The sequence below is a fragment of the Lutjanus erythropterus genome, chromosome 23 (assembly GCF_056507025.1).
Source record: "Lutjanus erythropterus isolate fLutEry1 chromosome 23, fLutEry1.hap2, whole genome shotgun sequence".
NCBI lineage: Eukaryota > Metazoa > Chordata > Actinopteri > Lutjaniformes > Lutjanidae > Lutjanus > Lutjanus erythropterus.
The window spans coordinates 18,133,944-18,159,562 of record NC_139339.1 but is presented as its reverse complement, the minus strand read 5'-3'; the positions used below and the strand labels follow the sequence as shown (position 1 = coordinate 18,159,562).

The following is a 25,619-nucleotide window of genomic DNA, read 5'->3' as shown; positions in this document are numbered from 1 at the left end:
TGCAGTTGGATCCCAGTCAAAATAGCATTCAAGACCATTAGAGTTTTCCTGCCAATGTACTTTTTATCCATTTTGGAGAAAAACTATTACCCCAGGTTCATTATCCAGCATCTTAAATATACAACTGCCAGGATATATGTGTCATTAAAAGTGCCAAAGCATGTTTTAACTATGAGTCAACCATCTTTTTGTTGGATCTCTGAACAGTTCTTTGAGTAAGTAGGTTTTGCAATTAAACTCTTCATCTGGATACACTTTAACTGAACTTTATTGAGAAATAAATTCAGTCAAGAAAATCAGATTCAGGTCATAGAACAATATTATTACAGTAAACCAGACTTAAAAAATGTCACCCAGTGGCAATCAGCATCGAAGCAACATGTGAACGGATATCAATATTGTTGTTCTTTTGTGTGTGTGCATGCCAGTCCTCACAAATGTGATTGATGCTCGCACTTTTTGGCGCTCAAGACCCAGTCGCTGGTGTCACATGAAAGTGTGAAAGCCATCTTGGCTCCATGGTGAGGTCTAGCTTCAATTAGTCCCTTGGCAAAGGAGAGGCAGGGTTGGAGAAGCGTTTTGGGCTGGGTGTCTTTGGAGGTCTAGATTTCTTTGCCTGGATTCATTGCTGTGTCCATGTCTGAAAAGTCTCTTTTGCTTTCAGATTGATCAATAAAAGCCCGTCCACATCCATCTTTACCCAAGTTGATCTTAAACTCTCGAAACCCTCAATATTTTGATCTCTGCACACTTCCCCCAGAGCATCCTCTGTCACTGCTGAGGCTAAAATCTCCTAGTTTTGATTAAATCTGGATACTCTGAAGTCCCCCTCATGTTCCATCATTTCCAAACTGGAAAATGTTCCTGGTCATATTTTGGGCTCTTAAGAACCACGTTGTTTATCTGGCTTTTCTTGAGGCCTTAATCCCCTTAAAGTATTAGACAATCATTTTAGCTTCATCAAGAGAGGAGGTGATGATAGTTTCAGATAATTGGTGGGCTAGTAGATGAAGGTCACTATCATCAGTTGTCTGCTTGCTGTTTTTGGCACGCAAGACCCAGTCAATGATGTCACATGAAAGAGCCTCAGCGAAAGCCTCCATTTTGGCTCCATGATAAGGTCCTACTTCAATACGGTCCCTTCTCAAATCATCTGTGGACAATGAGTGCATCAGATGCTCCATTAATTCCATCTGGAGGTCACTGGAGGTGCTGTCTGAATCATCCTCTTTTTCCTTAGGGGTTGGCGGAGGAGGTGAAGGCAGGAAAACCTTCGCCAAGCCTCCTTTTAGCTTTCTGGCAAAACTTTGTCTGCTCCTCTCAAGCTCAGGGAGGAGAGGCGTGGTTGGAGGGGCATCGGGGTAGTCGAGAGATCCTGCTACAGGGAGTCCTGACTGGGATAGAGGTGGGTGACAGGGCTGGGTGTCCTTGGAGGTCCCAATTGCCTTGCCTGGATACTTTGCCGTGTCCTCGTCCAAGAAGGCTCTTTGGCTTTTGGATTGATCCACAAAAGCCTGTCCACCATCCATCTTTACCCAAGTTGATCTTGATCTCTGGAAACCCTCAATGTTTTGACCTCTACACACTTCCCTCAGAGCATCCTCTATCACTGCTGAGGCTAACTCTTCAGCTAACATCTCCTGGTTGTAATTAAATCTGGACACTCTGAAGTCCATCTCATGTTCCATCGTTTCCCTTTGGCTCATGAGGGACTGGATAATGTTCTCGGTCATATTTTGGGCAAACCTCTCAAGAACCTCATTGTTGAGGTGGATTCTTCTGAGGCCTTCAGAAATGCAAGCATTTTCTGGACTGGGCTCTGGCACCCTTGGATCTGGACTCACTGCCTGCATCATTTTAGCTTCATCAAGGGAGGAGGTGATGATGGTTATAGCCAGTTGGCGGGCTAGTAGATAAAGCTCGCTATCGTCAGCTGTCTGCTCATTGGTTTTGGTACTCAAGACCCAGTCGATGATGTCACATGAAAGAGCTTCTGCAAAAGTCTCCATCTTGGCCCCATGTTGAGGTCCTTCTTCAAAATAGTCTCTTGGCAAATTGTCTGTGGCCAGTGAGTGCATCAGATGCTCCATTAACTCCATCCGGAGGTCATTGGTTGCGCTGTCTGAGTCGTCCTCTTTGTCCTTTGGTGTTGGTGGGGGAGGTGAAGGCAGGAAAACCTTCGCCAAGCCTCCTTTTAGCTTCCTGGCAAAACTTTGTCTGCTCCTCTCAAGCTCAGGGAGGAGAGGTGTGGTTGGAGGGGCATCAGGATAGTCGAGGGATCCTACAATAGGGAGTCCTGACTGGGACAGAGGTGGGTGAGAGGGCTGGGTGTCCTTGGAAGTCTGGATTTCTTTGCCAGGATCCATTGTGGTGTCCTCGTCCAAAAAGTCTCTTTGGCCTTCAGTTTGATCCATAAAAGCCTGTGCACCATCCATCTTTACCCAAGCTGATCTTGAACTCTGGAAACCCTCAATGTTTTGATCTCTGCACACTTCCCTCAGAGCATCCTCTATCACCGCTGAGGCTAAGTCTTCAGCTAACATCTCCTGGTTTTGATTAAATCTGGACACTCTGAAGTCCATCTCATGTTCCATCGTTTCCATTTTGCTCATGAGGGACTGGATAATGTTTTCAGTCACATTTTCGGCAAACCTCTCAAGAACTTCATTGTTTATGTGACGCCTCCTGAGGCCTTCAGAAATGCCAAAGTTTTCTGGAGCGGGCTCTGGCACCCTTGGATCTGCACTCACTGCCTGCATCAGATCCTGTGGGGGATAAAAGCAAAAAAATCTTTTTTTTCCAGGAGCTTTTTTTGCAACAAGAATGTGGTCAAGGTCAGGACATGGCACAAGCACAGAAAAGAGTCCAAAGATGGTTTGATGCTCTGCCTTATTCCTATAATTAGTTCATTTCTGTATTTTTATTAGAATATTGCCAGTATGTTCACTTAAAGCCAGGAAGGACATGGCTAGTTCCCTTAAATGGAGCAGCATTTCTTTTTTAGTCTCTGCTCTACAAATATTTCTACATTACTTGCCTGTTTCAGATTAGAAAAGAAATACATAGCTACAAATTGAATTTCATCATGTATGTATAAGAAACAAGAAAAGAGAATGTAATCAGAACTTAACACGGGGACATGAGAACAGAAAGTCCCCTCTGAAGCTTTAGATGGAAAGTAAGATTGAGGCCTCGACCACAGCCTGTCACCATATGAGCTGTCAGCCAGCCAGGATGTGACAAGCAGGAAGTTCAGCTCATTATTAGATTAGACCTAAAAAAAAGTGTGCTTCGTCCTGAGCGCCATCCTAACATGTCTTTAAACATAGCTTGTACGCATATGTCGTGAATTGAGAAACGCTTTATCTGATAACTGTGGCTTAAAGTTGAGGAAATAGAAATGGAACAAAACGTGATACATGAAAAATAATATGCTGCTGATCTCTGATGCATACATGAAAGGAAACATCTGTATCCATTTCAATACACTTGAAAAAACTTTGGACTGACATATGAATGTTTGAAAGTATCTTTGTTTCACTAAGCTTGATTGTTGGTTTTCACATCCTGTGAATGACAGAACCTGCAAGTGCATCAGCGCATTAATATGAAACAACATAGAACCTCCTACAGCTGTCGTTTCTCTCCGGGGCATGGGTTCACAAAGCTGTGTTGATATGTTTTGTTTTTTGTTTGTTTGTTTGTTTTACGTCTGTTTTAGTCCTGACTGTCTGACTTTCTTTTGCTCTGGGATTCTTGAAAGCTGTGTTATTTTCCTCAAACATTACGAGAAAAGGTCAACATTTTGGGGAATACAGTTACTCACTTCCTCACTGAGACTTATACAATGAATTTTGCCCTCATATCTGTAGGCTATGGTTAATATGAAGCTTCTGCCAGCAACTGATTAGCCTAGCTTAGCACAAAGAATCTAAACCAGGGCAAATGGAAAGCCTGGTTCTATCCAATAACAAATTCACTAACCAGCTTCTTCGAGCCTACCTAATTAGCCTGTTACAAAAAACTGAAGTGTTAACACTTTGTGGTTTCGGGGGGTTATGTGCGAGACTGTTTCTTGGCTCTACAGACAAGTTATTGATTTTCTTATGTAACTCTCTCCAAGAAATTGCATTTTTTAAGTGTATTTAAAAATAATTCTGAAATGAGCTAAAATGTTTTTTCAAACATGTCACATATTGGAGATAATTATTAATTAATATTTTTACTTTTTGCATTGTTCATTTTCAGTTGAACATTTAGTGAGCTAGCTGTAGCATTAAGTAGCAAAAGTTGGCTTCTCTTGTGTATAGCTATTCTAAAATTACCTAAAAATGGTTTTGATCAAAAGTTAAACTGCAAAAAAACAATGATGAACGTGTTGTTCTTTTAAAGTCTCAACAGTTTCATCTATTGCATTGTACACTTTTATTTTAACATTTAGCAAGCTAGCTGTAGCATTAGGTAACAAAAAATGACTAATATAAGTTAGCACTTGCTAACAGTACTTTATTGTTGACACTTTTGTCTTGCACAAGTTGTGACAAAAAAGATATTTTCCCTCTTTTTAACCATAATATGCTGGACCATGGATTTCATGGTTTGCATTTCAAAGATATGGACATCTAAATTTAATTATATTTAATATAATTTTAAGTGTTACTCAGTTCAGATTCAAATCAAATCCATCCTTGAGAAGTCTCTTTGTGTGGTAATGAAGTCTTTCCCAAACGCACACATACTAGTGGAGTTTCTCTCTTTCCTCTCTAAGCTCCCTCTTTATGCAGCCAAAGCGAATGATACCCAGATTGACAAATAATAATTGTAGTCTCTTGGCCTGAGTTCGAAATGGACGGAGGACAAGAGAATAAGATGCAGATGTGGAACAAATTACAGCTGAAACAAAGAATGTTTTGTCTTGGCAATCTGGTTTGGACATCCTGATAGGCAAACTAATGATTACGATATGATCTGGACGCTCCCTCACTACTTCATTCCTTTGGTGTTTTACGCAACCCTGTCTAAACAAATTCTGTTGATGGTGATGATACTTAGAAGTTTGATCACACTAACACGCTTTGCTAACAGTGGCCATTCAGTGCATTGCGAAATACTGTCATATTGTTACTTATTTTGTGCCTTTCAAAACCAGAGTTAAAAGGTGCTTCACAAATTAAAAATACAGAAAAATAAAACTACAATTTAAGAGCACATCATATGCAGAAAATGCAATAAAAATGGAGATAGTAGATAGAGACAACAGATAGTTTTTTATGTCATTTTTACTTTGTTACATCTTGTAAGTTGTTTTTGTTTTGTTATATCTTATACAGCATGTTGGTTTTGTTACGTCACTTTCATCTTGTCATGTTTTCGTCTTGTTATATCTGGTTACACCATTTTTGTCTTGTTATGTCGTGATGCGTCATTTTTGTTACATCCTTAACGTTGCTTTCGCCTTGTCTTCACGTTCCCTGTTACATTGTTTGGCCTTGTTACATTTTGTTGTAATTTTTTTCTTGTTACATCTTTTACATTTTTTTTTTATCTTGTTAGATCAGTTTCATTTGTTACATCTTCTACATCTTGTAACATTTTCATCTTGTTAAGTGTTGATACATCTTGTTATGCAATTTTCGTCATGTTATGTTGTTTTTGGCTTTTATTTTTTACATTGTTTTCACCATGTTGCATCTTTTACACCATGTTTGTCTTGTTCCCTTGCTTTTGTCATATCTTGTATCTTATTAAATCTGTCATGTGTGATACTCAGTGTTGGTTATTCCAAGGAATTGTCTTTTCTATGTGTTTTTGTCCCTTCCATTTAGGCTGAAATCAGTCTTAAGGTCAGATGCATTGACACTAAAGTAACAAGCCTGTTTTGATAATGGAAGGAGGAAGGACGGATGGAGTAGAAAGTACAGAAACTTGTGTTCAAATGTAGGGAGTCAAAATAAAATGTTGTCAGAAAAATAAATACTCAAGTAAAGTACATGAAAACCTTACTTACTTCCACCTCTGTCCATTTTCAGTGCTTTAAATGAAATGTGCCAAATCCAAAGAAACAGCCCTCCACAAAGGAGCATTCAAGGTTTTAGCCACTTTTCCTGGTAAATTACAACAACTGTTTTTACAGTGTATTATCTTTTGTTTTCTGTATTGTAAGATGTTTATTAAGCTTTGTTGGCCCACGAAAACTGGACAGAAAAGACCAGAAACTTAACAATTAAGTAAAAATATAAAAGATATCGGATTTATGAAGTTTGGCAGATCAGAAGGGTTACTGTGGTAACCTGGCAAGACACACAAGGCACTTTGAGGGCCAGTTGAATAAGATTAAAGCCAAAAGTTACATAAAAGTACTACAAAATGTGGACATGAAATACATGAAACATCAAGCAGCGTATACTACTGCAACTTACCATGCGGTAACAGGCAGATAATTCACTTTTTGGTCTCTGTCGTACGAATGAGTCTACACGGAAATGGTTTGACAAATGAGTTCACAAGTTTCACTCACTTCCTATTTGTGTGTGTGTGTGTGTGTGTGTGTGAGAGAGAGAGAGAGACAGAGAGACAGAGACAGAGAGAGAGAAACAGAGACAGACAAAGAGAGAGAGACAAAGAGAGAGAGAGAGAGAGAGAGAGAGAGAGAGTTAGAGGGAGAGTCTGCATTTGCAGCTGTTTACCTCATTGACAATACAAGCAAATAAATAATACATATTATAGAAAATCATTCAGCCTGTTTCTTTGTTCATGAGGTCAGGAGGTTGAAGAGAGGAAGAAGATGAATGGCTGAAGAGGAGGAAGAGGAGGAGGAGGAAGAGGCGGGGAGGATGTGGAAGAGGTAAAGCATCTCAGATTCAGACCAGTAGCTCAGCCATTTCCAGCCAAAGTTATAGTGAGTAGTACATTACAAGGAAGCAGGAGAAGATTTTTATCTAAATAATTTTATTTTTTATGTTATATTTTGTGGTTATGGTGGTGGAAACATTACTGCTTTTGTCCACAGTGGCCTCCAAAATTAACAAAATATGAAGGTTCTTTTAAAAGTGATAATACCACACTGTAAAAATAATCTGCTAAAGTAAGAGTTCTGAAAATGTTGAGTAAAAGTATTAAATTGTGACGATATACTTAAATTATTTCAAATAAAAATACAAAATGCAGAAAAATGACCTCTGTGACTGTTAATATACTATTAGATATTAAAGGACCAGTGTGTAAAAATCTACTGTTATCTAGTGGTGAACTTGCAGACTGCAAACAACTCGCCTCACTCTCCCCTTCCAAACGTGGGAGAATCTACGGTGGATATAAAACTCGTGAAAAATGACAGTGCAACATGGCGACCCCTGTGGAAGAAGACCTGCACCCTGTTTAGATTATTTCTAGGTGATTACATACGAATGAAAACATACTCATTAATGTTATATTCCATATTTGTTCCCATTTTTGCTGTATTCTGCCAGTATATCTCCATAAATTTTACACACTGGACCTTTAATAGATTACTCATGCAGGACTGTGTCAATAGCATTTTACGGGATTTCTGTGGGACTGCAAATACTGACTGTTTGTTTGTAAGATTATCAAAACAGAAAAGTAATTTAAGTAATCAAAGGCAAATGCAAAAAAATCTACACATTTGAAAAGATGGAGCCATGAAAGGTTTTTGCATGAAAAATGACTGAAATGTTTGCTTGAGTTTGACTTGCTCACCCCTTCATTGCACCTTTAATTCATTACAAAACATCATATTTCATTAGTTCTTCCAGTGCCTTGTAAGAAAAAAGCCTGAATTTGAAAAATCTATTTGCACTAAATCTGTCAAATCAGATAATAGTGAAGTGAAAAATGCAATATTTCCCCTCTAAACTAGGAGTGGAGTAGACATATAAAGGTGATTTTGTGTAATTTTCTGTAATGCATCACTTCCATGACCCTGAATTTATTGCCCAAACTCCACCCATGCAGATTTCTTAGCAGCTTCAACCAGATACTAAGAATTATAAAACGATTTCTCTCAGCTGTAATTGAGACACGAGCAGTCTAGATAAACTACTCTCATATGTGGGCTTTTTGTCTTGGATCAGGGAGGGGAGATGAAATAAAAGCGGTGTTTTGAGATAATATCTCTCTGCAGACTTCATTAGAGGCCAGATTGCACTGTGTGCACCGCAGGCCTTGAAGTTGCGTTAAGGAATCCTGTTCAAATAAAGTGAACGTGGGGTGAATGTTGAAATGGTCCGAGCCAGGAGACCTGCTCGTTTTGTGCTTCACATGAAAGTATAACAAAGAGAAGAGACATTTATTCATTTTGGAGTTAAATAATATTGTCTTCGCACTCTTAGAAGGGTTCCAAAGGGGTTTTTCCTGAAGTTCTACCCAGAACCATCAGCTTCTGAAGAACCCCTTTTTTTGTGGAAAGGGTTTGTCAAGGGTTTTATTAGGGACTCTTTTCATCCAAGGAACCCTTTTCGGTGGACAGAGTACTTGGTACTGTAGTATAAAAGGGTTCTAGGGTGAGTTCTATAAAAGCCTTGAAATATAAAAGAATTCTCTGTAGAACCCCCAGGGTGGCTTCCAGAAGAAACCCTTGAAAAATGAAAGGGTTGTCGGTAGAACCTCCTGGGTGGGATCTAGATAAAAGACTCAGATTATAAAAAGGTTCTCAGTAGAACCCCCTGGATGGGTTCAAGATAGCACCCTTGAAATACAAAATTGTTCTTTCTAGAACCCCCGGGATGGGTTCCAGATAAAACCCTTGAAATATATAAGGGTTCTTGGTAGAACCCATTGGCTGGGTACTAAATAAAACCCTTGGAATATGACAGTGTTCTTGGTAGAACCCTGTGGATGGCTTGTAGATAAAACCCTTGAAATATAAGAGAGTTCTTGATATAACCGCCTGGGTGGGTATGGGATAGGATCTCAGTAGAACCCTCTGGGTTGGCTTCTAGATGAAACCATAGGAATATAAAAGTGTTCTCAGTAGAACCCTGGGATGAATTCTTGTCTACACCCTTAGAAGGTGGATAGATTCTGGTTAAAACAGCCAGAGAGGGTTTGAGGTAGAACCATTGCACCCTTTATGTTGGATTCTAGACAAAACTCTCTCAAGAGGTTCCAAGTGGAACCTTTTCAAAAGGTTCTACCAGGAACAAAAGATTGTTTGTCTATGAGTACAAGCTGAAGAACTCTTTACAGTTCTAGTTAGAACCTTCATTTTTAAGAGTGCAGAGTAACTTCATGGTTTGTGTAGAGGGTGTATTCAGAGATGACATAATACTTTATGGCATTAAAGTTCATCTAAAATTCAAGATTTTGTTCTCTTAACAGAACTTAGATACACTTTATGGCTTCTATTCCCATTATTCAGACATGAATCAAAAATGATCCTGCCAAACTAATGGCAGCTGTATGGATGTTAGCTGCCAGCTTCCCCCTGTCTCCATTCCAAACCTGCCCTCTGAGTGCACAAATATGATTTTATGACCCTCTATTATCCAAACTGTTACTCCATATTCTGTGTTGTGGGCCCCAGTAGGCCCAATGTGCTCTTTGTGCTCTGGTTCAGGAAATACTTATCTGTGTGTCAGTGATCTCATTGTTCTGCATGATCATTTAAATAGTCTTCAAAGGTCGTTTCAGTCTTGTGCGATGGCCTGAAGGGAAATCATGATGTGCCAGACCATTTAGGGGAAATATATAACCTCAGAATCTGAAATTCTGCATTTTTTGTGAGTCTTTTTTTGCCACATTCATGTTGTCTTATTCATGTTAAAATTCTTCATTTTTCATGTATAAGTCCAGTCTGTGTTGATGGTAAATGTATTCAATTAGCAGTCAGTTCTTCAGTAAGTGATATTCTCTACTTGCACAATGTAATGTGACATACATTTTTAAGCATGTCTGTTTACTTCCTGTCAATATTATAGTAACGTTAAGTTTCCCAACAAACTTTTCATCCATAGGTTAGTTACTTTACTTGTCACATCTAGCTTGGTACATATTGAGTCTAGTATTTATCATTTGTTTTGTATATAGTGTTTTTGATCATTTTGATAAGTTAAAAAAATTGCCGTCTTAGAGAGCCATTAGTGATATTAGCTGCTTTCTGATATCCAACCTCTGTCTTGCTTCTATACTGGTTGAATCAGTGGAAAGGCAATTGAAGATTTTTTGTTTAGAGTTTTATGTTGTTTCTGTCAAATTTCAATTAAGATTACAGTGTGAGATAGCTACCCAACATCACTAACGGCTATCTAAGATACTGAGAAGCTTATCAAAAACACTATACTGGTAAATTTAATAGATAGTATGTTCTAAGTAAACTGTGAAAATTAAAGTAACTTACTTAAGGTTGAAAAATATTATTCACAAATGGTTTATAGTTAGATTATTAATTAGCTTTTAAACACTTTAGAGATCATTTATAAGCTAATAAGCTATTACAGCACATTATATAAAAAGGGCACCAGTGACCTTTTGCTTGCCAGATAATTAACCCACATCCATGTATTAAAACTGTGTTATAACTTCTTTATAATGTTTGTTAATGATTTATGACAGGTTTATAACCTAATTATAAAATTTATGAATTTTACAAAGGTCTTACTGTTAAGTGGTACCATAATTTAAACATACTGTGAATTAGATATGCATAAATAGTAAATGTGAACAAGCACATAAATATAGAGTATGAATAATACACACATAAACACACACACATACTGGTTTAAACCCATTTTCTTGTGCTTTTTCTTTGTATATTTATCATATTTTACTTAATAAATCACATCATTTTTTAATGATTTGTATTTTTGTCTCTGATATCATTATTGAATTGAATTAATTTGAAATAGCATTTTTTACTGTATCATGGAAGTTTGGCAATACTGTCTATAAAGCATTCTTGCCAATATTGAAATTACTGAAAACAAAACAAAACAAAAAAATAGTGAATGAATTCATGAAGAGCTTGTTTGACAACATACTCATGCCTGATCATGCATCCATGTACACAGTTTATGTCACGTGTATACTTGCCTTATGTCTGTACTGAAATATTCACCTTCAGTTAAGACTCGTGCCTTTCGGTCATGAGAAAAACACCATTAAAATCACGTTTAAACTGCCATTGGTTTCTAGTATGTTTGAAAATCCTACATGCTCCTCCTCTAGGGCTTGTTTGGTTTCTAATCCAAAGAAACCAGGTGGGCGGGCAGTCATTTATAAACTCACCTTGAATTGATTTAGCTCAACGAAATAAAACATACTCAATAGCATAACATGACAAAATAAATATATAACGCGGCAGCTTTTTCATATGATTCATCTGTTATTTTTGACGCTTCTGCTTTGGAAAGCAATACTTTCCACATCGCTGCACCGGGCGGAGCCGTTACCCTAAAACCAACGCTCCCTAGCACCGGCATCCTTAGCGACTCTCTGATTGGACCGCCGGCTCAAATTCCAACCAATGAGAGCGAGGCGCAGGAGATTTGGATCCTCAGCTGAATCACTTTTGTTTGAGATCTTGTCTATGAAGCAACGTAGCGAAGCTGGACTATTTACAACCGTTTAACGAGCTTTTCCGTCCTAAAACCGAAGGACAGAGTCAGACCAGCGGGAATTTTAAAACACGGTAAGATGAAATAATGTTTTGGGCTATTTTTAGCTTAATATTTTGAATGTGGAGCCGTCGATTCACGTGCGGAAACCCCACCCAGCAAACACAAAGATGCCGAGGCGGTGTTTAGCTACACGGTGTTAGCCTACATCTTATTTTCTGCGTGCTAAAACTGTTGAACTGTCTCATTGAGTTTTAAAAACGGACCAGTCATTTTTTGGGGTTTTTTTTCTTTGCAAAACAGATCATAGTGCAGCTGCTGCAGTGTGTTTTCGGAGGATAAAGGAGCCAGACATGCCTGTACCGAGGGGAAAGAAACCCACAGTGACCGGTGGGAGCAAGATACCCAAACTTACTGCAACAGCCACCGAGAATCAGGTAAAAGAAACATGCAGACTCGTTTTAACAGGCAGGTTTTCTTACAGTAGGAAGGCTGTAAACAAAGCAGCCACTGCAACAGGTGCAGGACGTTTAAAAGGATTAACTGAATGAAATGCATGCTAAAATGCACATCTTTCCTTATGCATATCTTTTCTTATATGTATGCATGTTTTGTGAGTGATTTGTGTGTTTTCCTGTCGTTGTGTTGCAGGATGAAGGCCCTCATGTGAAGAGGTCCTCCTCCCCTCCTCATGGAGCCCCCAAGAAGAGGACTGCTTTTATTGACATCACTAATGTGAGTCTTGTCTTAGGAGGTTGTGGTTTTGGCAGAATGGACAGCGCTGAAATTCACAGTCGAGGCCAAACAAACGTGTTGGATTCAAGGATGGAGACACTTTGTCTGCAATAGGCAAAAGTCCCCTTTGAATCTAGAGCCTGACTAATGCTGGATTTTGGAGGCAAATATCAACATTAGAGAGTAAAAACTGTCCAGTGTTGTCTAATATTAGTTATTTAAAGGGATAGATCACTTGATGTAGAGTTGTATGAGGTACTTATTGATAGTTAATGTATAACCCACTGTAGATGCCAGAAACATGCCCCTGTCATGGTAAAACAGAGGAGTACTGGAACAGAAGCAAAGCAATGTACTGCTGTGGACAGGGTCAGCAACAAAATGTCTTTTAGCCACTTAAAAAAGGTCCCTTCTTTGTCGATTATTTTCTTGATTAACCTATTAGTTGTTTGGGTCTGAAAGTGGTGTAAAATGTTGATTGCGGTTTTCCGAATCAGAAGAATTCTGAAGATTATGACCTCAGTGTTTTGTCACCGCGCTTGTCACAAAGGACCAAAGCAACCAGAAAATCTTCATATATAAGAAGCTGAAATCAGGTAATTTGGGCATTTTTTAAGTTAAATAAAAATAATAATACTCAAAAATGACTCGATTATCAAAATAGTTGATGTTAACTTAGTAGTTGATTAATAATTGATTTAGAGATTTAGGCTCTATGTATAAGCCAAATATTGGTCTCTCTAAGCCAACCAACTCCATAGGCAAAATCTGGTGTACTGCTGCCTCAATCTGTTTGTATTGTGGTCTCATGATTTGTGGTTTGTGTTGGTGAATTTGAACTAACCTTTAAAACAGCAGTGTCACATGATAACACAAACTAACAGATCAAGGCAGTTGTGGACCAGCAAGTCCTGCAATTTGTGCGTTAAAATCACTGATTTTTCCTGTGGAGTTTGGTTGGTTTGGAGAGAGCAATATTTGACTTGTAAAACACAAGTTTCCTGTCAGGAAAAGCTGTCTGATGGCAAAGCAAAGCAGTGAAAATATTGTAAATATAGCGTACACTTGAACTCATCATGATATTCTTTTTCCCTAGGTGGACTTTTTAAGTGACTAAAATACCTTTTGGTTGGTGACCCTGTCTACAGCAGGTTATTGCTTCATTGCTTTGTGCTGGTACTCCTCTCTGTATCCCCACTGAAAAGTGCATCACACAGCTCTGCTTTAAATAATTCAAACTATCCAAAATGAGAGGCGGGCACTGAAACAGTAAGCTCTCACTGGTATTTTTGATAATTATATGTATATATGTACCATAAATAAAAACTTAAATTAAGAAGATAGATCAAATATACATAAAATGTTACTTGTAAAACAAAACAAAAAAAATATGCATTATCTTCTGTAAAAAAAACAACATTATTTTGGCTTCATGTTCTCTGGCTTCATGATAATAACTTACTTGTCCTGGTTGGACTGTTTCTTTCCTTTCAGTTCTGATATCTGCTGCACTGTTGGAAAAGAGCTGCCTGGCGTGTAGACAAGATTTGTCTGCCTGGTGCACAGATTTGCTACCATTTTAGTCATAAAACTGTCTTCCTGGCTCCTCTTGATATTTGTTTTAGTATTTACGATCACATTGATGTTTGCTTATCGATTGGCGTCTGGATCTGTTTTCCTCGCAACAGAGCAACAGTAACAACAATAACAGAGCAGTTCAGCGGCCCTCTCCAAAGTGGATGTCTGAGCTTCCAGACGCCAAATTAACTTTGACTCTCCTCTGATTTGATTTGTTGTTATTGTTGGTTTTGTGGGGCCTGATATTTGTGTTAAAAAGCAATTTGACCAGCAAACCTTCATTATTCAGATGTGGTTTCTGGCTCTAAAACAAAAACTTTGGCTGAAAGAACAGTTCGAAATTTATTCAGAGGAAGGTATTTTAAATAAACTATCAGCGTTATTATTATTATTATTTATTATTATTACCATTCTTATCCAAGAGTGAAAACATCAGGCTGCTGTCTGACAAAAAAATGAGTCTTGCTAAGCTCTGGATGATTTTCCACGGTGTGCTATTTTGTCTTGTCGACAGGCTATCGGTCTGTGTATGTCAGACTGTCGACTTGACAGTGACGGCAGCTGTGGGACAGTAAGTGGGACACTGTAGTACTTTGGTGGTGGTCACCATATGTGGTGGCGAGAGAAGCACTGTGTTGAACCAGGGCCCGAATTTAATCCAAGTGGCACTAGGGCTGGAACTAATCTGGATTAATCTGATTATTCTCTTAATTAATCATTCAGTCTATAAAATGTCAACAAAATTGGGAAAAATGCTCATTGTAATTTCCAAGAGCCCCTTTTTTCCAACCAAAACACAGAGACTCTTCATTTATTGGCATAAATGACAAAGAAAATCAGCAGATCCTTACATTTTATAGAAGCTGGAACCAGAAATGATTGACATTTTTGCTTGAATAATGACTGAAACGATTAATTGGCCATTGAAATAGTTGGTGATTAGTTCTCTTTTGACTATCCGTATTTTAACAGAATAGTAGTAAACATCTGTAGGTCTATACTATATATTTTTTAGGCTGGTGTTTGGGTGCACTATAAAAGCCTCAGAATTGCCTTTTGTTGGATTTTTCACACATGGAGAACTTTCAGAAAATATTTGACAGACAAGCCGGAGTGTGTTTGCTAATGAGTGAGTGACAGTCTAACTCTGTGCTTTGGTGTGAAGGTGTATGTGGACTCGCTGTCGTTCTGCACTGTGGTGTGAATGTGTGTCCTCTTCTGCCTCACCTGGGTGTGAAACGAGCACCATGTTTAAATTGTTCACCTCACCATCAATGGAGCTGTTAAACCAACAGGGTGGCAGAGAGGTTTGAGTCTGATGTGTTGATCCCAAAACTTAGATTTTCCAGCTCCGTTTTGTTCTTTCCGACATCACTTATGAATGATGTTAATGTCAAAAATCTTCATTTTGTAATCACTCTAAATTGCTTTGTGGTTATTGAGTGCTTTATGACATAGTTTGTGGTTTAAAAATCATATTTTGACTTCATTCTCAGGCTCATAAGGTTCAGATCAGCCTTCCAGGGAGGAAGAAGGAAACTGCGAAGAAGCAGGCGAAGAAAACGAGCTCCACCTCAGTGCCGGCGAAGAATCAAGTCAACCTGAAAAAGTAAACATAACCTTGATTTTCTTTTGGTTCACTCCTCGTGAACGTTTATTCCTTCTCCTGTTGTTTTTCTCCTCAGCCTTAATTTTCACCTTCTCTCCCTCTGCAGGTCGTCGTCTGTGAGCTCAGAGGGGACGACTGCCGAAAAAGAGAGGACTGACGCAGACGAGGAGAAAGATGAGGAGGTGCAGAAGGATGCTGCAGCTCCAGTTGAGGAGCTGGATGCTGCTGCACCCCCTGCTGTCCGTGAAGTGCCAGCACACATTCAGAAACAAGCAGTAAGGAGAATTTAAGAAGCTTCTGATCTGCACACATGCGGTTTCCTCCTCTTTACTCATGTAGCCTCCATCCCTGCAGATCCCAGAGGAGTTTGACATCGACTCTGAGAACTCTGAGGACTGTTACATGTGTCCAGAGTACGCAAAGGATATCTTTGACTACCTCAAACAGAGAGAGGTGAGCCGAACCAAGATATTTGGGTAGCACGCTCAATAAAAATGAGGCCCAGGTTTAAAAATAACTGTCATTTGAAAAGTAAATTTAAGGAACAAAATCTGAATGCAGAGCTGTTTTCAAGGAGTCTGTCTTGTGTTTTTATCGTCTGCAGGAGAAGTTTGTCCTCTGTAACTACATGACCAAGCAGCCCAGCCTCAACCCTGAGATGAGGGCGATCCTGATCGACTGGCTGGTCGAAGTACAGGTGAGTTTTCCTGGTTACCGTGTGTGTGTGTGTGTGTGTGTGTGTGTGTGTGTGTGTGTGTGTGTGTGTGTGTGTGTGTGTGTGTCTGTGTGTCTGTGTGTCTGTGTGTCTGTGTGTCTGTGTGTGTGTGTGTGTGTGTGTGTGTGTGTGAGAACAGGTTATAAGTGTATACAGTAAGTGAGTTGAATTTAAATAAAATCACTGTTAATTAAAACTCTGTAGGTTCATATAAACTAACATTTTGAAGCATGTTAAATATGAAAATCAAAAAGACACTCATGTTGCTGCTCAGTTCTCTGTCCTCATACTTGTCCTGCTGCTTCTCTAGTTTTTCCTTCTTTTTCAGTTTGTGCAGCATGCTGACTGGATTCTGTTTTTATATGTTCTTGTTTTAGGAGAACTTTGAGCTGTACCACGAGACCCTGTACCTGGCCATTAAGATGACAGACCACTACCTGTCCCTGACTCCAGTCCACAGGGAGATGCTGCAGCTCGTCGGCTCCACCGCCATGCTCATAGCCTCCAAATTTGAGGTGAGGGCTCACAGCAAACAGTTCAGTTTTCTCTATTTTAAATCGGTTTCTCTGTGGAAGTTTTGCACAGAATCTTTAAGAATCATTGTTTTCTGGTGGGGAGAAGGTTAAGTAAGCGCCCTTCAGCAGTGGCCAGTGGGCTTTATTTTGATGAACACAGGCAGAAACATTAAAGGGATAGTTCAGATTATTTGAAGCAGGGTTTTATGAAGTCAGCACATCCACAGTTTGGAGAAGCATCAGGAGTACTGGTGTAGGAAGCTAAGCTATGTACTGCTGTGGACAGCAAAACATGTTTTAGCTACTTAATAAATCATTATCAGTTTAATTGCAGACTATTTAGAATATTCAGAGTTCAAGATTAGGGTTCTTTTTCACCAGCCTGGTCAGGCAAGTGGTCAAGAGTCTACTTGCACAAATTAAATTTTTACTTGCACCTGTACATTTTTTTCAATTTGGTTGTGGATACTAAATAATAACAAAGACTAATTGTCATGTTTAATCTAGGGCTGCAATGTCTAAAAAAAATCAGGAAGTAATGAAGAATGTCCTTACCACATTCAAAAAGTCTGAGGTTTAAATGTCTTGTTTTTTCAGTCAAAAATCCAAAAGATGATCAGTTTAATGTGATAAAGAACAAAGAAAATCATGAAATCTCTGTATTTAAGAGGCTGAAAACAGCATTTTCTGCCATTTTTGCATGAAAAATTACTTTTACGATGAATAAATTCTCAAAATATTTCGAATAGTTTAATTCTTCTTTTACCGCTTGCCATATTTAGTTGCCTGACATGGCATTTTACTTGCCCCAGGCAAGCAATGCAATCTGTACTAACACTGTAAGACACACAATAAGAAACTAAGTCACACAATAACACAAACAACAGATCAAAGTAGAGCAGCAACACCTGTGTTCTGCAATGTAAAATTAATGATTTCCCCTCAAGAGTTTGTTTGGTTTGAAGAGAGAGATATTTGACTCCTATAACTGTGATTTCCTGTCAGAAAATGATGTTTGACGCCAAAGTAATATTGTGAAAATCTTCAAAATATCTTTATGCTGTTGTCCATAGCGTTACATTGCTTGTCTATACGGTGTGCGTGTTGAATACAGTGACTATCAATAAATACCCCACATGATCCCACTTCAGTCCAAACCAAACTATCCCTTTGAATTGAGCATCAGTTAACTTATTAATTTGACAATCCTGCAGGAGCGCAGTCCGCCGTGTGTCGACGACTTCCTGTACATTTGCGATGATGCATACAAGAGGGAGGAGCTCATCTCCATGGAGGGCAGCATCCTGCAGACACTGTCCTTCGACATCAACATCCCCATCCCGTATCGCTTCCTCAGACGCTATGCCAAGGTGTGTGTATGTGTGTGAAGAGGACAGTTTGGAGCACTTGGCTCATTGCAGCTATTGTGTGCGTGCGTGCGTGCGTGCGTGTGTACTTCAGTCTTCTGGGGTCTGAATGTTTGCTGTGTCGTCTCTGCAGTGTGTGAGCGCGGGCATGGACACGCTGACTCTGGCGCGATTCTTCTGTGAGATGAGTCTGATGGAGATGGAGCTGGTGTCAGAGAGAGGCTCGCTGCTGGCCTCCGCCTGCCTGCTGATGGCGCTGGTCACCAAAGACCTGGGAGGATGGGTATGTCCACCGAACACAGTAAACTACACACACATTTCATCCTCTTTCTTTGTTTTAATAAACATAAAGAAATGAAAATTAAAAAAATCACTCTGTTCTGATCACAGCCTTTCAGCTCTGTTTAGCTGTTATTTACCAGAGTTCAAGTCACTTTTGTCCTTTGTTTTTGATTTGGTACATCTGTTTTTTGATAAAATTAGTGCTCTTGTTAAATGTCGGAAAACAACTTGCCTTATTGCAACTGACTTCAAAGCAGAGGGTTTTAATGTTGATTCCTGCTGTTTGTCTTTCAACTTTCCCACCAGCAGTGATTCACACCACAGTCATGCAATATGAAAGTTTTTATTTGTTAACAAAGATTTTTATTATTGCCAGAGCTGCAACAAGTAATTAGATTAATTAATAAAATATTTTGATAATCGTTTTTTATTAGGTGTGAGTAAATTTTTTAAGATGGAAAAGTCAAAATTCTCTTGATTTCATCTTCTTAAATGAGAAGAAGTCGTCCTCATTTTATTGAGGTTCCTGCACCTTTTCGAAAGTCAAATTCAAGCACTTTTCAAAGTTTTCCAGCAGCTTACAGCTGTGATGAATAACATTTATATACATGAACATGCTCAGTGTTTAAATGAGATGTTACCATGCTGAAAACAACCAAAATTATGTTTCATGACAGAATTTCTCTACAATGGGGACAAACTAAAGGACAGTAAAACAAAGTTTCAAAATGTGGCACCTGTCTGTAAGTGGACTTGGTGCCATATTAGAGCTGCAACAGTTAATCGGTTATCAATTGATTATTAAATTAATCTCCAACAAACAAGACATTTGAAGACATCATCTTGGTTTTTTGGAGGCATTTTTCACCATTTTCTGATATTTTATGGACTAAACAATTTAGGAGGAGTAAAGAAACCAGAAAGTATTCACATTTAAGAAGCTGAAAATTTGAGAATTTTAACTTTTTTTTTTTTTAATTAAAACATGACTCAGAACAGTTTCAGTTGTCAGACTTGTTTCTACCCTCCATCTTATTTAAGTGACGGTCCACGGCCAGGATTTGACTCCCCTCCTCACATCCTCTTTCATCTGTTCTTCCTGAGCCCCTGTGCTTTTGAACCAGATTTCTTGCCATCTGGTTTTTGATGTTAAAAAGAGTATATTTCTGTCCACTGTGAGAAAAAAAACTCAACTGACTTCAAATCAGAGGGTTTTGATGTGAGCCTGGTGTTTGTCTTCAAATCTTTCCCTCCCACAGTGATTCACACACCACACAGTTGTGTGAAGGGAATTTTTTTTTTTTTGTAAACAGTTTTATTATGGCCACGTTAAACCAAAAGACTGAGGACCAAAAAACAGAGGCATTAAAGGAATCTTTTTTGGGATAAATGTTGTCACGATATCATAATTGTAAACTTGGATACATGCTTTTTTCATTCAGTTTGATACCACACGAACACGGGAGGAATAGTCCAGGCGTACAAAAGAGGACATTTTTTGTTAATTAAAAACTTGCACGGAGGTCTGTTATTTCAACTTCATTTCTTTTTTAAAATAACTTCTAGTTTTAAATGGAGATTACGATTATTTTGAACACATGGCATCAAAAAAAATATCTTAGTATCAATACTTTGGACAACCTTATCCAGGACAATATTGTTTCATGAAAAGTAGAAATGCACATTAAGTTTGGAACGTCACGGGTATCTTCTGATAAAGACTTTAAAATGAAATCTCATATCGGCCACAAATGAACATTTCTGCACATTTTAGGATGTCGGCATGGTAATAGTGATCAATATTTTTCATCATTTACTGGCATTTTATGGACTTAACAACTTTGAAGCCCTAATTTGCAATAATTACTTTGTGTCAGACAGAGGTTTATTTTAAGAAAACTAGAAAAATTTACTTTATTAGACAGTAAACGACCACAACTATACCATAATTAGACACCAAACACCCAACAGTACACGAATAAGACATAACAAGCTGTTCTTTGTATCACTCTAGAAACACTAGAAATAGTTTTAACTAAATGGTATTGGACACTTTATAACAGTGTTTCAGTGATTCCCCAAACATTTTTCTTGAGGATGTTTAAAAATGGCAACCCATTGCAACCCAAACACAATAAGCCTTATCAGTAAATTTCAGTTCATTCATGCATAAATTAACATTTTTCCTGCCATTCACACATCACATTATACTATCTTGACACTTTATTGCTAACATATAAATATGTGAGAACCTTCAAAATGAGAAATGAATGCATTTAGGCTGAGTTAACAGGCTTTCTGATTTCTTTTTATTTCCTCTTATCAGGAAAACAACCTAAGACATTTTAGCCCAATTCATAAGTGAGACAAAATAAGTGCATTTATATAGAATGAACAGGCTTTTATTTTATTCTCTCATCACTAAAACTATATACACATTTTAAATGCTTTATAAGAGGTGTACAGCAGGTATGAATCTTAAATTTACAGAATTTCCTCTACAGTCTTTACAAGTCACATTACAACACAGCTGTACAAGAAACTCAAGTCTTCTGTTTCCCACTGATTGGCCCTTATTAGACTGGAGTCACCTATAGACAAAATATTCCTCTTTATAATTTTGGTCTTTACTTTGCAGATCTAGTTCTCATATTGATTTCAAAGGGGAAGTAGCAGAAATGTGGTTTCACTTAAGTTTACAACACAGTTCTGTTGTAATGTGTCCCTAATTATCCTGCAAGATGGTCTTGATTGTTACAATGTGAAGAATTAGGAGAAACAGACGCCAGTGAAAAACCTGTCAGCAGTTGTTTCTTATCTTGTCCTGGACATTTTGAAAAGTATTGTACATTACGTTTGAATCTGCCAGTGGGCCGTCATGATAGGAGTGGGCATAATAATGTTAATTCTGCTGCAGGAGACGCTTGATGTTATCTCAATTAGGTGGAAAAACTACGTGCATATATTGGTATCTGTAAATGCAACATGAGTTGGAGGATATGGGACATGTCTTGTTTGCTGAGTGAGTGAAGTGGCTCCTGGCACAGGGTGGACTTGAAACCGTTTGACCAGGCTGAAGTCTCAGTCCTGCATGAAGAGCCACACAGCAGTCCTCCTCCTCCTTTCAATTTAAATGTAAATTGTTTTTCCATGTAATTTTGAATTATCATTGCAGCGGTCGTACAAGGGATGGTGGGTAATTTTATTTAGTTCCCGTGCTGAGTCACTGCAGAATCAGCTCCTGTGTGGTTTTGGCAAATTAGAAATGATCATGTTTATGTAGCATGCTGGAAGCTGTAGAGGGGGAGTAATAAAACTTAAGCAATTAATTTTTTTTAGGATTCAACATGGCTGCATTTTATATGAGCAAAACGGTGCAAATGTCCCTCTTGTGTCTCTTGTGCTGCAGAGTCCCATCCTGCAATTCCACTCCGGCTATCAGACGTCAGATTTGGCGCCCGTCGTCAGGAAACTCTACATGATGCTTTTAGCTCCTCCTGACGACAAACTGAGAGCCATCAGAAACAAATACTCACACAAGTAAGTTTTTAAAGACACACAAAACCATTTAGAGTGAAGTGCTTGAAGGAATCGTTCAGATTATGTAATGTGGGGTTGAATGAGGTAATGGACAGTGGTCAGCAAGAAAAGGTGTTTTCGCTAACAGTCCAACCAAAAACATCTGTGTAAGTGTGCACTATTTTGAATGTTTTCTCTGCTTTACTTTGCTGTCTGGCAGCCTTTTCTGACAGGAAAAAGGTGTTATATAAGCCAAACTCCATAGTCGAAATCAGTAATTTTACCTCGCAGGACACAGGAGTTTGTGGTCTACTGCTGTCTGGATCTGTTTGTTTCTAAAGGATAGTTCAGATCCTCCAAACTAAGTCACACTAACACAATCAAGCCAACAGATTGAGGCAGCAATAGACCAGAAACTTCTGTGCTCTGTGAAATAAAATTAATCATTTTTGCCACTTTTGGTTGGTTTGGGGAGAGCAATATATGACTTCTATAACAGCAGTTTCCTATCAGAACAGGCTTTCTGACAGCATGGTTAAACAATGAAAATACAATAATAAGTTGGACCTTATTGTAAGTGACTAAAATACAAACCAAAATGCAGTTTTGCTCTTGACCCTCTCCACAGCAGTTCATTATTCAGTCCTGGTTCTCAAAACTTGAAACGTGTCTTTTCTTCATCTACTGTAAATAATAGACTGATAATCAAGTCTTCATACAACCTAGGCCTGTGCGGTATAGCGGTTCGTACCGAAAAACCTTCTTTATTTTCGTTATGATGTGAATTTTTCATATACCACCATACCGGTGAATAGCCCAAACAACGTCCGGAACATGTGCGGCGGAGAAGTGTTTCAGTGGGGACCCATTTCACTGCTGCACACCAACACCACAGGCATGGTTGCTTGAGCGTGTGCACTTGGGATGTTCATGGCGACTAATTTCACTGTCGATTAAGTGCAAACTTTAATTTAGACTGGTCTAACACTAAGAAAACACTCAGAAAGCAGTTAAAATTTAGCGGAACTTATTAATCTATAACGTTAAACACTGTCCGAAAAAAAATTCTGTGTGTATTAAGAGCCATTTGAAGCCGTTAATCACAGTCTACAATCGCCAAATCGTACTTTAAATGCAGCTGAAATGCACGTTACTTTGCGCTGTGCAATACAAACCTTACACATTAATGTAGAAAACATGACAACAACTCAATAAACGCTTTACCTGCAGACACTGTGAACCTCTTCGGTCTGAAATGGTGAAGGACCCAGAGCTAACGTTAGCTTCCAGCCTGACACACAGTGTGGCTAACGTTAGCAGTACTAGCAGCAGCAGCAGCTCCGCCTGCAGGTTTATGTCTGTGTCTGTGCTTAATGTGGTCACATGTTTCTCCAGTCAAGTGAATATATATCAGCTTATTCTGTCACAGTCTACATTCGTCTGTCCGACTTTGCTGACATACATGGCATACATGCTGGGCGAGAGGGGCTGCTGTCTGACGGTGCCACAGCCCCGACTAGTGGTGGGTGGCTTCATAACATCTTAGAGGCAACAGATAACTGGCATCATGTATGAAATATTAATAAATATTTTATACATTTTATTTTTTAAATATTTTAAACTACTAGTATTTCTGGTGCCGACTAGCGTGGATGGGGACGTTTAATTGTATAGTTGTCCCCACCATGTGATAGCAACCATACTTTGAAGGGGTCATGCTTTTACCTTTGTCTGGACATGAAACAAAACATGATACGGTCCTCATGACAGTAAAATGGGCCATTTAAAGCCAATCAACTGCAGTAATTCTTTTCTCATTAGAAGAAAATGTGGGTTGCATGAAAAAAAAATACAGTCAAATACCGTGAAACGAATATGATTTTTAAAAAAAAAAAATACATGATATGAAAATTTTGTCATACCGCCCAGCCCTAATACAACCCAACATCAAATAATCCCTTTAATGTACGTAGGTAAAATGGATCAGAAAGTAAATGATTGTTTTTTTTTTGTTTTGCTTTGTTTTTTTCCCCCTCAGGGTATTTTTCGAAGTTGCAACCCTGCCGCTGGTCAACATTGACGTTTTGGAGCAAGCTTTATCTCAATGAGATGTCACCTCAGCCATAAAAATAAAATCCTGAGTGAAAATATTTTAAAATATTCCCTCAAACCTGTAAATAATTTGTGAATATGTTTAATATTTATACATGTAGTCTAGTCTGTCTTGTACGTAATATTGGAAATAAATGTTTCAATTCCAGTTTGTAATGGAAAAGAGTTTTAATGTGGGCATTTGTTATGAAGAAGTTTGCCAGTTTATTATGTTAAAGTTGTTAATAATGACTTTTTAGTATTACATTTGAGGGTTTTTTTTTTTGGCATTTTATAACTTTTATAAGATAAAAGAGTTAATTCATGAGTAATTTGTAAGCCCCTCTTGTTTGTATAATTTAAAGTGTACGTTGGAAACTAATGGTGAGGTAAATGCTTACTTTTACTGATGACTCATACTCTGGCCCACAAGTTTCATAGGTTTTCTTATATTTGCTGAAGTTAGCTGGCATGCATGTGCATTTTCATACAGTGTACAGTGTTTATCATGTTAATATCACTATGCTAAGTATTTGTATAAAAGACAACAGGATGATGCTGTGCTATTTTTAAATGGCTGTCATGCGTACGCTTAAAATAAAAATGTTTTTTATGTGTTTGATAAAACAGGTGTGCATCATTTGGTTTTTATTCAGTTTTATCATGTATCCATGTCTGGATGTAGCTCTAAGTCGCATTTGAGATGAACAGGACATGTGATTATGCTGTGCGGCCACCAGAGGTCAGTAGTGTACAGTGTTCCTCCATGCTCACGTGCTTCTCTGCAGTAGCTGTCTGGTGCTTCTCTGAGCCTCAGTTTAAACATCAGTTTAATTTGTTGAACAGGCGTACTGGAGTCATTTTGGACATCTGCTGATTCTCTTTTCTAATATCGCTGTGTTTAATTGAGCTTTAGTATTCGTTTTTGACCTCTGAAATGGTAGTTGGACATAAAATTCATAACTCAGGGACCACTTTCTTGCTCTTTACTGCCATATACTCCAGGAAATTAGCTTTATGGAACAATATGTAACCACTGCACATGAAAAAATTAGTACTGCAGTTCAACTAGTGAGCTGGAGCCATAGACCGTATATTAAATGGATAGAAAACCTATTTAATCTACAGTCAAGGGTTAAAGAGGGTCATTTCCCTCTGCTCCCTTCCTCCAGATGCAAGGAAGCTCAGGCAGGCTGCAGGAGCGCAAGACGAGCTCAATGTTGCAATTTGATAATTACAAGCAAGCACATTGTAAGTTGATCAGCGGTAAATTATCTGTAAATGCAGAGTGAAGTCCATTATCCTGAAAACAAAAGCCCACTGTTCTAAAAATACACACTCTGGACTTTGGCATTCAAAAGGGAGGCAGACACTGATCTCAGACTCCATTAACATATTGCCTAATTTAACTGCTAAACATCTACTCCTTCTGAAAGATTATTAATGATTTCTTACGCCTCATAATCAGACACTCACTCATTCTGCAAACATTATTTCATCTCTGATTAACATGAAAAGGACAAAGTTACAGGCCAGAATAGAAATTTCAAAGGAGTAGACTGCAGCTGTAGTGTTGTTGTCAGAGAATCAAGTATTTCAAATTGGTGCGTTTCCTTCATCTCTGATGACACATAA

At 38.5% G+C, this 25,619-nt stretch overlaps 2 protein-coding genes across 2 annotated transcripts; one reads left to right on the top strand and one right to left on the bottom strand.

The window, feature by feature from the left end:
• Positions 1–346: 346 nt before the first annotated feature.
• LOC146305967 (uncharacterized) lies at positions 347–3,574 on the bottom strand. The gene has a single exon (XM_084713004.1). The coding sequence runs from the start codon at positions 2,757–2,759 to the stop codon at positions 939–941; it is 1,821 nt and encodes a 606-aa protein (XP_084569130.1). The 5' UTR covers positions 2,760–3,574; the 3' UTR covers positions 347–938.
• A 7,938-nt stretch (positions 3,575–11,512) lies between these two features.
• ccnb3 (cyclin B3) lies at positions 11,513–24,611 on the top strand. Its single transcript, XM_084712618.1, has 13 exons — positions 11,513–11,647; positions 11,877–12,010; positions 12,225–12,308; positions 14,401–14,457; positions 15,383–15,495; positions 15,602–15,770; positions 15,850–15,948; positions 16,100–16,192; positions 16,588–16,725; positions 17,940–18,095; positions 18,226–18,375; positions 21,784–21,914; positions 23,932–24,611. The coding sequence occupies exons 2-13, from the start codon at positions 11,927–11,929 to the stop codon at positions 23,999–24,001; spliced, it is 1,344 nt and encodes a 447-aa protein (XP_084568744.1). The 5' UTR covers positions 11,513–11,647; positions 11,877–11,926; the 3' UTR covers positions 24,002–24,611.
• Positions 24,612–25,619: the final 1,008 nt, after the last annotated feature.